Consider the following 17,124-nt stretch of genomic DNA (forward strand, 5'->3'; position numbering starts at 1 on the left):
AGACGTTGCCGGAACTCGGATACCGAGATGGAGGCACCTAGGCCAAAGGCTCTGACGAGAACCAGCTGACGGTGCTGGAACCCGGAGGGGTAGCATAAGCTGCAAGAGCAAATGGAAATAGCGAGGACCAGCTGACAGTGCTGGCACCCGGAGGGGCAGCAGAAGGAATAAGAGCCAATGGCACAACCAAGGACCAGCTGACGGTGCTGGAACCCGGTTACTAAGCAGGAGGTACCTGTGCTACAAAGCACTACCAAGGACCAGCAGACGTTGCCGGAACTCGGATACCGAGATGGAGGCACCTAGGCCAAAGGCTCTGACGAGAACCAGCTGACGGTGCAGGAACCCGGAGGGGTAGCATAAGCTGCAAGAGCAAATGGAAATAGCGAGGACCAGCTGACAGTGCTGGCACCCGGAGGGGCAGCAGAAGGAATAAGAGCCAATGGCACAACCGAGGACCAGCTGACGGTGCTGGAACCCGGTTACTAAGCAGGAGGTACCTGTGCTACAAAGCACTACCAAGGACCAGCAGACGTTGCCGGAACTCGGATACCGAGATGGAGGCACCTAGGCCAAAGGCTCTGACGAGAACCAGCTGACGGTGCAGGAACCCGGAGGGGTAGCATAAGCTGCAAGAGCAAATGGAAATAGCGAGGACCAGCTGACAGTGCTGGCACCCGGAGGGGCAGCAGAAGGAATAAGAGCCAATGGCACAACCGAGGACCAGCTGACGGTGCTGGAACCCGGTTACTAAGCAGGAGGTACCTGTGCTACAAAGCACTACCAAGGACCAGCAGACGTTGCCGGAACTCGGATACCGAGATGGAGGCACCTAGGCCAAAGGCTCTGACGAGAACCAGCTGACGGTGCTGGAACCCGGAGGGGTATCAGAAGTTACCCCTGAAAAGCAAAGTTGGCATGCCGCAAGCTGGCCGCAGTTACCGAATCACACAGTCCTACAGGGGGTGCTTGTCCTACTGGCACTATGGAACAAGCCTTTCTTACCAGAACCCGCAGTCCACATAGGAAGCACCTAAACTGCTGGCACCCTAGCCTCGGCTAACCCAACCGCAACACGACATGGCAACTTGGGGTGGCAAACTGACATTGACACTTCCCAGAAACAGCAGGCAGGGCTGGAACCAAGCTGGGCAGGAGGGAGTACCCGTGCCAAAGTCAGTTATGAGCAGCAACTGGCGATGTTGGAGCCCAGGACAAGCACTTAGCAGGCTGAGGCCTGATGTGCTGTCAATTTGGAGGCAGCAGGACAGATTGCCATCAAAACAGCAGGGGAACAGCTGACGTTACTGAACCCCACAAACACAGGAGCTAGTGTTTTACTCTGTGAAGACGGCACTTCCGAGCAACAACTGGCTGTGTTGAAGCCCAGGGACAAGCACGGAGCAGGCTGAGGCTGCATTGAAGAAATTTTAAGATCGGTTGTAGACTACTAATTTGAACCAAGCTCCACTTAGGCCTGTGGCTTCACTGATTTTCGTATTTCCCCTGTCCTCCAACCCCGCCAGTTACAGCTCCGAAGTGGCGTCTGCACAATCCACACTTGTTCCTGTGTTACAGGTGATCAGTCCGGTCAGTTAATCCCCCGATGTGTGTCCGGCAATGTCGCCTGCTCTGTCCACATTCCCATTATGGGAATGTGGACAGAGCAGGCGACATTGCCGGACACACATCAGGGGATTAACTGACCGGACTGAACACCAGTAACACAGGAACAAGTGTGGATTGTGCAGACGCCACTTCGGAGCTGTAACTGGCAGGGTTGGAGGACAGGGGAAATACGATAGACAGTGGAGCCACAGGCCTAATTGGAGCACGGTTAAAAATCAGTAGTGGTATGACTGTGTAGGCAGCAGGAGACTTTGCCATCTACACAGCAGGGGATCAGCTGACGTTACTGAACCCCACTGAGACACGGGAGCAAGTATCTCTTTCCGTGTGGACGGCACTTCCGAACTACAACTGGCTGTGTTGAAGCCCAGGAAATAGGAGGGTGTAGGCAGAGGCCTACTGTATTTTGAATGAGGTGACAGCAGGAGAGACTGCCATCCACACAGCAGGGGATCAGCTGACGTTACTGAACCCCACTGAGACACGAGAGCAAGTGTCTCTTTCCGTGTGGACGGCACTTCCGAACTACAACTGGCTGTGTTGAAGCCCAGGAAATAGGAGGGTGTAGGCAGAGGCCTACTGTATTTTGAATGAGGTGACAGCAGGAGAGACTGCCATCCACACAGCAGGGGATCAGCTGACGTTACTGAACCCCACTGAGACACGGGAGCAAGTGTCTCTTTCCGTGTGGACGGCACTTCCGAGCTACAACTGGCTGTGTTGAAGCCCAGGAAATAGGAGGGTGTAGGCAGAGGCCTACTGTATTTTGAATGAGGTGACAGCAGGAGAGACTGCCATCCACACAGCAGGGGATCAGCTGACGTTACTGAACCCCACTGAGACACGGGAGCAAGTGTCTCTTTCCGTGTGGACGGCACTTCCGAACTACAACTGGCTGTGTTGAAGCCCAGGAAATAGGAGGGTGTAGGCAGAGGCCTACTGTATTTTGAATGAGGTGACAGCAGGAGAGACTGCCATCCACACAGCAGGGGATCAGCTGACGTTACTGAACCCCACTGAGACACGGGAGCAAGTGTCTCTTTCCGTGTGGACGGCACTTCCGAGCTACAACTGGCTGTGTTGAAGCCCAGGAAATAGGAGGGTGTAGGCAGAGGCCTACTGTATTTTGAATGAGGTGACAGCAGGAGAGACTGCCATCCACACAGCAGGGGATCAGCTGACGTTACTGAACCCCACTGAGACACGGGAGCAAGTATCTCTTTCCGTGTGGACGGCACTTCCGAACTACAACTGGCTGTGTTGAAGCCCAGGAAATAGGAGGGTGTAGGCAGAGGCCTACTGTATTTTGAATGAGGTGACAGCAGGAGAGACTGCCATCCACACAGCAGGGGATCAGCTGACGTTACTGAACCCCACTGAGACACGGGAGCAAGTGTCTCTTTCCGTGTGGACGGCACTTCCGAACTACAACTGGCTGTGTTGAAGCCCAGGACATAGGAGGGTGTAGGCAGAGGCCTACTGTATTTTGAATGACGTGACAGCAGGAGAGACTGCCATCCACAAAGCAGGGGATCAGCTGACGTTACTGAACCCCACTGAGACACGGGAGCAAGTGTCTCTTTCCGTGTGGACGGCACTTCCGAACTACAACTGGCTGTGTTGAAGCCCAGGAAATAGGAGGGTGTAGGCAGAGGCCTACTGTCTTTGTAATGCGGAGACAGCAGGAGAGACTGCCATCCACACAGCAGGGGATCAGCTGACGTTACTGAACCCCACTGAGACACGGGAGCAAGTATCACTTTCCGTGTGGACGGCACTTCCGAACTACAACTGGCTGTGTTGAAGCCCAGGAAATAGGAGGGTGTAGGCAGAGGCCTACTGTATTTTGAATGAGGTGACAGCAGGAGAGACTGCCATCCACACAGCAGGGGATCAGCTGACGTTACTGAACCCCACTGAGACACGGGAGCAAGTGTCTCTTTCCGTGTGGACGGCACTTCCGAACTACAACTGGCTGTGTTGAAGCCCAGGACATAGGAGGGTGTAGGCAGAGGCCTACTGTATTTTGAATGAGGTGACAGCAGGAGAGACTGCCATCCACAAAGCAGGGGATCAGCTGACGTTACTGAACCCCACTGAGACACGGGAGCAAGTATCTCTTTCCGTGTGGACGGCACTTCCGAACTACAACTGGCTGTGTTGAAGCCCAGGAAATAGGAGGGTGTAGGCAGAGGCCTACTGTCTTTGTAATGCGGAGACAGCAGGAGAGACTGCCATCCACACAGCAGGGGATCAGCTGACGTTACTGAACCCCACTGAGACACGGGAGCAAGTATCACTTTCCGTGTGGACGGCACTTCCGAACTACAACTGGCTGTGTTGAAGCCCAGGAAATAGGAGGGTGTAGGCAGAGGCCTACTGTATTTTGAATGAGGTGACAGCAGGAGAGACTGCCATCCACACAGCAGGGGATCAGCTGACGTTACTGAACCCCACTGAGACACGGGAGCAAGTGTCTCTTTCCGTGTGGACGGCACTTCCGAGCTACAACTGGCTGTGTTGAAGCCCAGGAAATAGGAGGGTGTAGGCAGAGGCCTACTGTATTTTGAATGAGGTGACAGCAGGAGAGACTGCCATCCACACAGCAGGGGATCAGCTGACGTTACTGAACCCCACTGAGACACGGGAGCAAGTATCTCTTTCCGTGTGGACGGCACTTCCGAACTACAACTGGCTGTGTTGAAGCCCAGGAAATAGGAGGGTGTAGGCAGAGGCCTACTGTCTTTGTAATGCGGAGACAGCAGGAGAGACTGCCATCTCCACAGCAGGTGAACAGCTGGCAGTGCTGAACCCCACTAACACTTGAACGAATGTGTTTGGCTCTGTGGAGACGACACTTCTGAACACCAACTGACGCTGTTGGAGCCCAGGATTAGGCGAGGAGCAGGCTGGGGCCTACTGGATTTTGGCAGGTGAAGGCAGCAGGAGACTTGCCATCTCCACAGCAGGGGAACAGCTGGCAGTGCTGAACCCCACTAACACTTGAACGAATGTGTTTGGCTCTGTGGAGACGACACTTCTGAACACCAACTGACGCTGTTGGAGCCCAGGATTAGGCGAGGAGCAGGCTGGGGCCTACTGGATTTTGGCAGGTGAAGGCAGCAGGAGACTTGCCATCTCCACAGCAGGGGAACAGCTGGCAGTGCTGAACCCCACTAACACTTGAACGAATGTGTTTGGCTCTGTGGAGACGACACCACTGAACACCAACTGACGCTGTTGGAGCCCAGGATTAGGCGAGGAGCAGGCTGGGGCCTACTGGATTTTGGCAGGTGAAGGCAGCAGGAGACTTGCCATCTCCACAGCAGGGGAACAGCTGGCAGTGCTGAAACCCACTAACACTTGAACGAATGTGTTTGGCTCTGTGGAGACGACACTTCTGAACACCAACTGACGCTGTTGGAGCCCAGGATTAGGCGAGGAGCAGGCTGGGGCCTACTGGATTTTGGCAGGTGAAGGCAGCAGGAGACTTGCCATCTCCACAGCAGGGGAACAGCTGGCAGTGCTGAAACCCACTAACACTTGAACGAATGTGTTTGGCTCTGTGGAGACGACACTTCTGAACACCAACTGACGCTGTTGGAGCCCAGGATTAGGCGAGGAGCAGGCTGGGGCCTACTGGATTTTGGCAGGTGAAGGCAGCAGGAGACTTGCCATCTCCACAGCAGGGGAACAGCTGGCAGTGCTGAAACCCACTAACACTTGAACGAATGTGTTTGGCTCTGTGGAGACGACACTTCTGAACACCAACTGACGCTGTTGGAGCCCAGGATTAGGCGAGGAGCAGGCTGGGGCCTACTGGATTTTGGCAGGTGAAGGCAGCAGGAGACTTGCCATCTCCACAGCAGGGGAACAGCTGGCAGTGCTGAACCCCACTAACACTTGAACGAATGTGTTTGACTCTGTGGAGACGACACTTCTGAACACCAACTGACGCTGTTGGAGCCCAGGATTAGGCGAGGAGCAGGCTGGGGCCTACTGGATTTTGGCAGGTGAAGGCAGCAGGAGACTTGCCATCTCCACAGCAGGGGAACAGCTGGCAGTGCTGAAACCCACTAACACTTGAACGAATGTGTTTGGCTCTGTGGAGACGACACTTCTGAACACCAACTGACGCTGTTGGAGCCCAGGATTAGGCGAGGAGCAGGCTGGGGCCTACTGGATTTTGGCAGGTGAAGGCAGCAGGAGACTTGCCATCTCCACAGCAGGGGAACAGCTGGCAGTGCTGAACCCCACTAACACTTGAACGAATGTGTTTGGCTCTGTGGAGACGACACTTCTGAACACCAACTGACGCTGTTGGAGCCCAGGATTAGGCGAGGAGCAGGCTGGGGCCTACTGGATTTTGGCAGGTGAAGGCAGCAGGAGACTTGCCATCTCCACAGCAGGGGAACAGCTGGCAGTGCTGAACCCCACTAACACTTGAATGAATGTGTTTGACTCTGTGGAGGCGACACTTCTGAACACCAACTGACGCTGTTGGAGCCCAGGATTACGCATGCCGCATGCAGAGGCCAATGGGCAGCGGTTTTTATGGAGGTTGTGGACTACTACTGATTCTAACCATGCTCCACTTAGGCCTCTGGCTCCACTGTCTCTACTATTTACCCTGGCCTCCAACCCCGCCAGCTACATCTCTGAAGTGGCGTCAGCACAATCTACACTTGTTCCTGTGTTACTGGTGCTCAGTCCCGTCAGTTGATCCCCTGATGTTTGTCCGGCAAGTTCGCCAGCTCTGTCCTCATTCCCACTACTGGTTATGGGAATGTGGACAGAGCAGGAGACCTTGCCGGACACACATCAGGGGATAAACTGATGGGACTGAGCCACAGGAACACAGGAACAAGTGTAGATTGTGCTGACGCCACTTCAGAGATGTAGATGGCGGGGTTGGAGGTCAGGGGAAATAGTAGAGACAGTGGAGCCAGAGACCTAAGTTGGGCACGGTTAAAAATCAGTAGTGGTTTGAATGTTGATGGAGCTGGTGACTCTGCCGTCCACACAGCAGGGGATCAGCTGGCATTACTGAACCCCACTAACACAGGAGCTAGTGTGTTTCTCTGTGCAGACGACACATCTGAGCGACAACTGGCTGTGTTGAAGCACAGGGATTATAGTTCAGGTGGTAGAAAAATGAACACACCAGCAGACCTGGATACAGTTGCCAACCACTAATTTAGTCTGTAAGAGGAATGGCAAAGTCTTTGGAGATCCAGGCCTTGTTCATTTTCAGAAAAGTCAGCCGGTCAACATTATCGGAAGATAGTCGCGTGCGACGGTCTGTTAGTACATCACCTGCGGCACTAAAGACACGTTCCGATAATACACTGGCAGCAGGGCAAGCCAGCACCTCCAATGCATACTGGCTAAGCTCTGGCCATGTATCCAGCTTTGAGACCCAAAACTTGAAGGGGGAAGAGCCATCTGGGAGTACAGCGACAGGGCAAGACATGTAGTCTGACACCATCTGACGGAAGCGTTGCCTCCTGCTGACTCGAGGCGTCGCTGATGGTGTAGACAATTGTGGTGGACACACAAAACTTTGCCACATTTGGGCCATAGTGGTCTTGCCTTGTGCTGCGGCACTGCCTCTGCTCCATCTTTGTGCAGAGTTTCCTCCACTGCCTCGACGCACAGAGCTGCTTTGTAAAGCACTAGCAACAATGCTGTCAGGTGGAATGGAAAACATTATGGACTGCACCAGTGACTCTTCGTACTCCCGCATTTTACGCTCCCGGTTCAACGTTGGTATGAGCCTTTGTACGCTGTCCCGGTAGCGAGGATCTAGGAGGGTGTACACCCAATAATCAGCCGAGACGAGAATGTGGGCGATGCGGCGGTCGTTTCTCAGGCACTGCAGCATGAAATCAACCATGTGCTGCAGACTCCCAACTGCCAAAGAACCGCTGTCCCCTGTTTGAGGCGTGACCTCGGCCTGCTCTGCATCACCCCACCCTCGCTGTACATACTGAGTAGAGGTTTGTGTACCTCCCTCCTCTGGAGAGATGTCTTCCTCCTCCATCGACTCCTCCTCATCCTCCTCACAAAGTGTCCCCTGCCTAGGCCTTTGTGAGGAAACACGTAGCGCAGACTGTCCAGAAGCAGATGGCATTTGGGACTCCTCATCCTCCACCTCTTCTGAAACCTCATCCCTTAGTGCTTGCAGTGTTTGTTGAAGCAGGCAGATAAGGGGGACAGTCATGCTGACTAGTGCATCATCTGCACTCGCCATCCGCGTGGATTCATCGAAGGCACGCAAAACGAGGCAGATGTCCTTCATAGAGGCCCACTCAATGGTGCTGAAGTGTGAACGGCGCACAGTGCGACTTGTTTGCGCCTGATGCAGCTGGTACTCCATGACTGCTGCCTGCTGCTCACACAACCGCTCCAACATATGTAACGTTGAATTCCACCGGGTGGGTAGGTCACATATGATGCGATGTTCCGGAAGGCCAAATCGTCGCTGCAGAGCAGCGAGGCGCGATCTTGCCGTGCTGGAACGTCGCAAGTGAGCGCACTCTATGCGGACCTTGTGCAACAGTGCAGCAAGATCCGGATAGTCCCTCAGAAAGCTCTGCACGACCAAGTTAAGAACATGTGCCAGACATGGGATGTGTGTGAGGTTGCCTAGGCCAAGAGCTGCCACCAGATTTCGGCCATTGTCACACACTACCAAGCCCGGCTGGAGATTCGCTGGCCCAAACCACACATCGCTCTCCAGCTTGATAGCATTCCAGAGCTCCTGCGCTGTGTGGCTTCGATTCCCCAAAGATATTAATTTGAGTACAGCCTGTTGACGTTTGGCCACGGCTGTGCTCATATTGGTCGTAACAGGCTCCTGCTCTGCTGTTTCTGAGGAACTTGAGTAGGAGGAGGAGTCTATGTGTACAGACTGGAGTCCTGCAATCCGTGGCGTTGGAAGAACACGTACAGCGCCACTCTCCAGATCGGTACCCGGCTCCACAACATTGACCCAGTGGGCAGTGAGGGAAAGGTATCGTCCCTGTCCATGGTTACTGGTCCACGCATCGGTGGTCAGGTGGACCTTGCTACTAACGGCGTTTAGTAGCGCATGTTTTATTTTGCCCTCAACATGTTTCTGCAGGGCAGGGACGGCTCGCCTGCTGAAATAAAAGCGGCTGGGCACGTTGTATTGGGGGACTGCCAATGCCATTAAGTCCCGGAAGGTGTCAGTGTCCACCAGCCTGAATGACAGCATTTCAACTGCCAGAAGTTTGGCAATGCCAGCATTCAGAGACTGTGCTCGGGGATGGTTTGCCGAGTAAGGGCGCCTTTTATCCCATGCCTGTGCTACCGATGGCTGTGATGGATGGGAACGTGCTGCTATGGGTGTAATCTGACAGGGTCTCCGGACAACAGTGGCAGAGGTTCTTCCTTGGCGATCCTGTGAGGAAGCCGAACCAGCAGTGTGTGAGCTGGAGGAAGAGGGCCCAACACGAACTGAAGAGGTGGTAGGTGGTGCTGTACGTTGGCCTACGTCTTCAGGGTGTCTCTGCAACTCCAACTCGTGCTTGGTGCGCACATGTTCCACATATTTGTGGTATTGAGGTTGCTGACATTTCTCCCTCTTTTGACTCTCTGATGACACAGCTTGCATTTGACAAAGCAAATGTCATCTGCAACTGTGTCAAAAAAGGACCACGCACTGCAACTCTTGTGAGCGCCCGGTTTGCCTTTGGAAGGAGGAATGCTCCTAACGGGTGCCGAAGTGGAGGGTACAGGCAACCAAGTCTTCCCCCTCCCTCTGCCTCCTGTTTTGGCCGGTAGGGGAATCTCTTCCTCAGAGCTGCTCCCACCACCTTCCTGTTGCTCACGCCATGATGGGTCAAGGACCTCATCATCTTCCCTCCCCTCTTCAAACAGCTGGTTCTCCGGGGTTGTCTCGCCAGCACCGTACGCACCAGAAAGTGGCAACTGAGTCTCGTCATCATCTGATGCGTACTGAGGTGTGCTGACCATAGGCACTGGCCCACTCGCCTCTTCAGATTCAGAGGGACAAAGAAGTTGCGCATCACTGCATACTCCCTCTTCTTCACATTCAGGAATGCTGCTTGGCTGGCCCCCTCTTTCCAAGCCAACAGATTCCGAGAACAGAAGTAGAGACTGTGATGGCTCCTGTCCATGTCTCTCTGACTGCCTGGGCACTTTGGCAGGTGGTGAAGAGACAGATGGTTGCTCTTCGGTGCTCTGACCCTGAGAGGATGCGGAAGTAATTGAAGTCGATGCGTTAGCTGCCATCCATCCGACAACGGCTTCAATTTGTTCCTCCCGCAGCAGTGGGGTACGTTGAGGTCCTACAAAGCTGCGCATAAAGGACTGTTGCCTGCTAAAACTGGGGGATGCTGATCCACTGGTGCCCGCAGCAGGCCCAGAATCCCCACGTCCTCTACCTGTAGAATCCCCACGTCCTCTCCCTGCAGAATCCCCACGTCCTCTCCCTGCTGAAACTCCACGCCCACGCCCACGCCCCCGCGCCTTACTCCCTGCCTTCTTCATCTTGCAAGACTGCTTAAGATAGGCAAAAAAGTACAAAGGGGGGCCTTAGTGTGCTTATTCCTGAACAGCTGGTTACAGGTACAAGAAACACTAATTTTATGAAGTGTGTGTGTGTGGACTAGACTTTAATAGGAGCTGATGTGGCCTACACAAGTTCAAAATGTAGTGTTTGGTGAACTTTTTATGTGGTTTCTTTGTTTGAAACAAACTCAAAGTATGTGAACAAAGAATTGAAACTGATAGTATCACCAACTTTTTGGAGCTATTACAATGCAGGCAGGTAACCTACAATGCAAAAGATGAGGCTCCCAAAAAATTGGGTAATACTAATCTGGCTGCGCCGGCAGGGCACAAGCCAGAAAAAAAGGCTCCTCTATCTACTCCTATATAGTGTTTGCAACCAACCAATGTTGATGGATACGGATGGATGCACACTAATAGGAGAAGAAAAAATGAGCTGCACTCAAAGACAAATATGTGTGAGGCAGTGACGCACGTTGAGCGTCCTACAACCAGATGTAGCTGCAGGACACTACTCAGCGTGAGCTGCACTCACACACAGTCAGAGACCTCTCAGACAGCCGTCAACAGTGCAGCTAAGTGGGCACTGGCACTGACAGGCTGCAGAAAGGCTCCGCTGTGTACTCCTATATAGTGTTTGCAACCACCGTAGATGGAGACGGATGGATGCACACTAATAGAAGAAAAAATGAGCTGCACTCAAATAAAAATATGTGTGAGGCAGTGACGCACGCTGAGCGTCCTACAGCCAGACGTAGCTGCAGGACACACTACTCAGCGTGAGCTGCACTCACACACAGTCAGAGACCTCTCAGACAGCCGTCAACAGTGCAGCTAAGTGGGCACTGGCACTGACAGGCTGCAGAAAGGCTCCGCTGTGTACTCCTATATAGTGTTTGCAACCACCGTAGATGGAGACGGATGGATGCACACTAATAGAAGAAAAAATGAGCTGCACTCAAATAAAAATATGTGTGAGGCAGTGACGCACGCTGAGCGTCCTACAGCCAGACGTAGCTGCAGGACACACTACTCAGCGTGAGCTGCACTCCCACACAGTCAGAGACCAGTGCAGCAAAGTGGACACTAGCACTGAAAGGCTGCAGAAAGGCTCCGCTGTCTACTACTAGTGTTTGCAACCAACGTATATGGATACGGATGGAAGCACACTAGATTGAAATTATGTAAAAAATGCAGCTCAAAAAATAAAAGATGTATGAGGCAGCAGTGATCACACTGGGTGGCCTACAGCCTGACGTGGCTGCAGGACCCACTCCACAGCGTGAGCTGCACTCACACAGCCCTTGCAGACAGCTGTGAACACTGCTGCTAGGGCAAAGAACGCTACAGTGGTGGTTTATGTAGCCTGGGTAAAGCACTAGATGTTTGGTGGAATCGCTATTTCTAACTGTCCCTCACAGTCTTCTACAGCAGCCTGTCCCTAACTGAATTCACAGCAGAGTGACCAGAAATGGCGGCTGCGGTGGCTTTTATAGTGCATCATGACATCATTTCGGCAGCCAATCACAGCCATGCCAATAGTTAACATGCCTACATGCCTAACAGGATGTGCCCACACTTCGGAGGATTCCCATTGGCTTAATCAAAGCAAGCAGGCTCATAGCATGATGGGAACTTCCTATTCCGATTCCGGTCCCGGAATCCGATATGAAAAAAGTATCGGAATTAAGTATCGGAATTCCGATACCGCTAATATCGGCCGATACCCGATACTTGCGGTATCGGAATGCTCAACACTACTCTTCACTATAAGATTGTATGGAGCGGTAGCGGGCATGCTGGACTCCACACACACACACACACACACACACACACACTATGCATGCGCTCACTCTTCACCATAAGATAGTATGGAGCGGTAGCGGCCATGCTGGACTCCACACACACATGCACACGCACGCACACATTTTATGCATGCTCTCACTCGTCACCATATGATTGTATAGAGTCTTAGCGGCCATGCTGGACTCCACACACGCACGCACATGCACGCACAGGCACGCACTTGGATGTGCGCACACACATACATACATCTCCACACGCCTATTGTTTGTTCAGCTTTTATAAAAGATGTAAAGCTGCTGTTATCTCCACTAAGATGACTATCATTTATCTGTTTTATCTAACAACAAACCAGATTACTCAGACTCAAACATAAAATAATCACTTCTGACTTTTGTCTTTCCCAATATCATTTAGTTTTCCGGTCACAAGTTTTCTAACGGATTTAGATTTTGCACATTTTGTGCATTTTTTTCATTTCCTAATTTAACCTTTCTAACAACTGACACAAAAAACTGAAATAAAAGTCACAAATTACTAATAACATGGTAAATCGGAGGGTTACTATATTGTACAAATTTGTCTTACAGGATCCGAGGAGATGGAAGAACCGGACTCCAAGAAAGGTGAGATAGGATATTGGAAGATGACCTGTAATTCTTATTGCCAGGATCGGTGCCCATTTCGTTGCTGAGGAACATGGCAGCTATATGGCACCATACCAAGGAGAGGTGTGGCTCCCACACATTGCCAGCAGCCTCTGTGACCATCCTCATAATTCCCTATGACTCTTCTATATCTGAGCTGCTCTCCTTACAAACATTTATTTCTTGCATTCACATAAGCTATTGGTAAAAAAAAATAAGTCAATCTCCAAATATCTCTTGCAGGATCTGAATCCACAAAAGACCCTACTATAGGTAAGACACCCGAGCATGAGCACACACGTGTGTTTCCAGATTTGAGTTGCTAAACTGGAATAAATCCCCACATTCGGCAGATAGATCTCTTGTGACCGCACTGAATGTTGTTCTGAATCTTAATAATTAATTTCAAACAGTAACCCGCAATGTTCGGTCCGTACATAATGGATGTCAGTCAACATTGCAGTTAGAAAAGAATGGTACAGGACAAAAAGTTATATAAAAATGTAATAATCTTTATTTTTAGTATACATAAAAAAAATCACATGATTAATGCATAGGGGTAAATGCTGTAAAAAAGGAACCAGGAAAAAGAGGTGGCCACCTGGACTCACAAGCCAGGACATGATGGGGTATCTGTCACCAGGTTTTTGCTATGTAATCTGAGAGCTGTGTATAACTTCGCCCACACCACTGATTGGCAGTTTTCTGTGTGCATTGTGCATAGGCAGAAAGCAGCCAATCAGAGCAGAATGACTACATGGCTCGTAGTCCTCTTCTAATAATTTATTGCTGATGAAACACTCATTTTATTGAAACTACAACAAGCAGCCCAGTAAGTGACACATCCCTGTAGTCAGGGTCTCATATAGCATAATGCTCTCAGATTACATTGTAATAATCTGTTGACAGATTCCCTTTAAGTAAAGTTAAATAAGCACTCCCATCAAAATTTTTAGCCTCTTAATATATTGCAATGAGTATATTACATTATATAGCACTGTGTACTTACAATTGCTCGTTTTGACTTTCTGCTCAGTAAATTATTCTTGTTTTTCTGCTCTTTGTAGAAACAGAAATTCTTGTATCCTTGCAAAAATCATTCCCCTATTGAACTTCTGGCCCAGCTGTTCCCTCTTCCTCCCTGCCATAGACGTTTGCAGTGACTCATGACTTGAGCAGAGAAAATTGACTTCCTATTTCTAAATAGAGCTTAGAAGGATTCAGCTAGTCAGTTTTTAACCATAAGAAGTCATAGATCTACTGGAAAAGAGAAGAATTATTGGTGTAGAAAGGCAAAATGAGCAACTGTAAGTACAGAGTGCTGTATAATATGATGATTGCAATATATTAAGTAACAAAATAAAGTAGTGAAGCAATGGCCAGGGGTCCACCGCAATGCAGGGAGACTACGGTATACAAGATGAGGTGCAAACAACAAAGGGTTAATTTATTTACAGGCAAGGAATAGCAGTGTTTAGGAAAATGCAGAAACAGGGGTATGCATTGAAAACAGACAGTTTACAAGGATGATACTCTCTAGCTGGGCCATCAAACAGCACGGAGCACCAACTATAACAGCTCGTGAGAGGCCATCGGTATTTACATTTTCAGTGGCAGAGCGATAACAAATGGTAAAGTCAAACTTGGCCAGGCGAGCGACCTACCGTTGTTCCAAGGCCCCCAATTTAGCATTCTCAAGGTGGGCCAAGGGCTTATTGTCCGTTCGAACTTGAATCTTGGTCCCTGCCAGGAAGCCTGCAAACTTCTCTGTCATGGCGCACACCAGGGCCAAGAGCTCTAACCGGAAAGAGCTGTAATTGTGGGGGGTTTCTTTCGCTGTCTCGCAAGGACCTGCTAGGATACCCGATGACTCTCTCATGTCCATCCTGTATTTGGGAAAGTACTGCACCGAGTCCATGAAGGCTACCGTCTATGTACAACAGGAATGGTTGATCAAAATCTGCGTAAGCCAAAATCGGGGCTGAAGTAAGAGCATTCTTTATAGCCTGGAAGGCCTCATCTCACCTCTCGTCACAAGGGATGCACTGGGTCTTCGGCACTCCGGCGGTCCCCCTCAGCAGTTCATTCAGTGGACCCACCACCTTTGTGAAATCTTTGACAAGCCGTCGATAGTACCCGGCAAGTCCGAGGAATGACTGGAGCTCTATCACTGTTCGAGGGACTGGCCACTTCTGGATAGCAGCCACTTTTTCCGGTGAGGGTAGAACCCCGTCTTGTGACACTATGTGGCCCAGGTACTCGATCTCTCTCTTGAACAGGTGGCATTTCTTTGGATTCACCTTCATATTATGAGCCCGCAGTCTTCCAAGTACTTGTCCAAGATGGTCTTCGAACGAGGCAGAGAACACAATGATGTCATCCAGGTAGATCAGGGTAGACTCAAAGTTTAAGTCTCCCAAACACTTTTCCATCAGCCGTTGAAATGTGCCTGGAGCATTGGAGAGCCCGAAGGGCATCCGGTTAAACTCAAACAATCCCATAGGGAGAATGAAGGCTGTTTTTCCTTGCCTTTTTCTGCCACGGCTACTTGCCAGTATCCGCTTGCTAGGTCCAAGGTGGAGAAGTACTTGGCCTTCCCCAACGCTATCAAGGATTCCTTGATGCGGGGTAATGGGTATGAGTCTCGCACAGTGCAGGCATTGAGTTTCCTGTAATCGACACAGAACTGGATGGTCCCATCCTTCCTGCTGCAGTCTAGAAAAAATTTGGTGCGGAGGTGTCCCGTGCTAGCAGTCTTGCCGTAGATCTCTTCCAGGAATTTCACTAGCTCCTTCAGGGTACTACAAGGGTGAGTTCTGGCTGTAGACAGACGTTTTTTCGGGCCTCTCCCTCCAAGGCAGACAAAGTAATGTCCACTTCAAGGTCTGTGCTGATGTTATAAATCTTCAGGGTGCTTTGCAGCCGGGACACCTAATCAGACAGGGGCATATTATTGCCATCAAACTTTGGAAGCACACTAAATATGGTGCCCATAGGGAGTGTCCTTGCAGGGGTTCCACCAATGCCCACAGCATCCCCACTAACATTAGCATTCCTGCCGTTGCTGCCTGCTGCCTGCATCTTGGTGACAGTCACCCTGCTCGCAGCGCCACTTGAAACGATGGCCGGGGGACCACCACAATGCAGGGAGACTACGGTACACAAGATGAGGTGCAAACAACAAAGGGTTAATTTATTTATAGGCAAGGAATGCAGTGTTTAGGAAAATGCAGAAACGGGTATGCAATGAAAACAGACAATTTACAAGGATAATACTCTCTAGCTGGGCCGTCAAACAGCACGGAGCACCAGCTATAACAGCTCAGTGTATTTATCCAACTGGCAAGACAACACAGTAAAGGGATGTATGATGCTACACTAGCTATAACCTATCTTGCCTTTGCTAACCTGGCCACACGGCTGCCGTGCTCTATCTATTGCAGCCTATCCTAAGCCCTGGCATGTGCACAGAAGGGGTTAACACTCACAGTAGCATTGGTATCTCAGTCCAATCCCGGGGCCCCTGCAGCTTTGCAAGATGGTGTACAATTCTTCCTGGAAGCTCTGTGTAACATGGTCTATACCTTGTGTGCAGGTCCAGTGATGCTCCTAGAAACGGTGGATTCCCTCCTCTGGATTCCTTTCTTGTCTTTTCCTCGTGGCTCCTCACGGCAACATAGGAAAGCCACCTTGTTTTCCACAGAATAGTTTACAAAGTCTTTCCTTCACAGCTAAGGCATGTCTCATTCCTGCAGAATTCTCGGCTCTCTTCTCACACAGAAAACCAGCCCCTCCCCTCTTCAGTGCTGGCAGAAGAGACCAAAACAGTCTTTACAGCAGGGAAGCGCACAATGTCCCACTGCTCTAACCAAGGGGGTGCTGTCTCTTAAAGTTTCAGCTTTTCTCTACGGTCCATAGCAATGCCACAGCCTTACAGTAGCACTCTCTAGCACTATAGCATGCAAACATGAAAAATATGATATATGAATCGCATTACTGCTCTAGAAAATAGGAAAAATTGTGAATATTTAGGGCATAAATAGGCCAATTCTTTTGTACCCGGCAGCCACAATAAGGCAATTTTCGTGGCTGGGACCTATCCTATTGGAACTCCTTTCATGGGCTGACTGACCACTCCACCCAGCAGCCTCTGGTGGTTTTATTTACAGCAGGATCCTACCTTTATAGAAAAAATGTATGCTGTCAGCCAATGAGAGGAGTCCCAATAGGATAGGTCCCAGCAACGAGAATTGCCTTATTGTGGCTGTTGGGTACACATGAATTGGTCAATTTATGCGCTAAGTATTCTCAATTTTTCCTATTTACTAGTGCAGTAATGCAATTCAAATATCATATATTTCATGTTTACGTGCTATAGTGCTACAGAGTGCTACTTTATTTGCTAGTTATGTATGGAGATAGCTACTCTTAGTTCGCACCTGTATACATATGATTTCTGTTTGGAAGGGACGGGTCAGTCTTTTGA

The 17,124-nt window shown here is 50.6% G+C and overlaps 1 protein-coding gene across 2 annotated transcripts in view; it reads left to right on the forward strand.

Annotated features, from left to right (window-relative positions):
- MCAM (melanoma cell adhesion molecule) overlaps window positions 1-17,124 on the forward strand; it is a 222,107-nt gene that overhangs the window by 167,166 nt on the left and 37,817 nt on the right. For both annotated transcript variants that reach the window (XM_073566449.1, XM_073566450.1), the window contains 2 exons: window positions 12,582-12,617; window positions 12,882-12,911. In XM_073566449.1, the coding sequence (XP_073422550.1) occupies window positions 12,582-12,617; window positions 12,882-12,911 (66 nt within the window). The remainder of the gene's footprint in view (window positions 1-12,581; window positions 12,618-12,881; window positions 12,912-17,124) is intronic.

This window comes from Dendrobates tinctorius, unplaced genomic scaffold (assembly GCF_039654945.1).
Source record: "Dendrobates tinctorius isolate UK_male_01 unplaced genomic scaffold, ASM3965494v1 ptg000018l, whole genome shotgun sequence".
NCBI classification, from domain to species: Eukaryota; Metazoa; Chordata; class Amphibia; order Anura; family Dendrobatidae; genus Dendrobates; species Dendrobates tinctorius.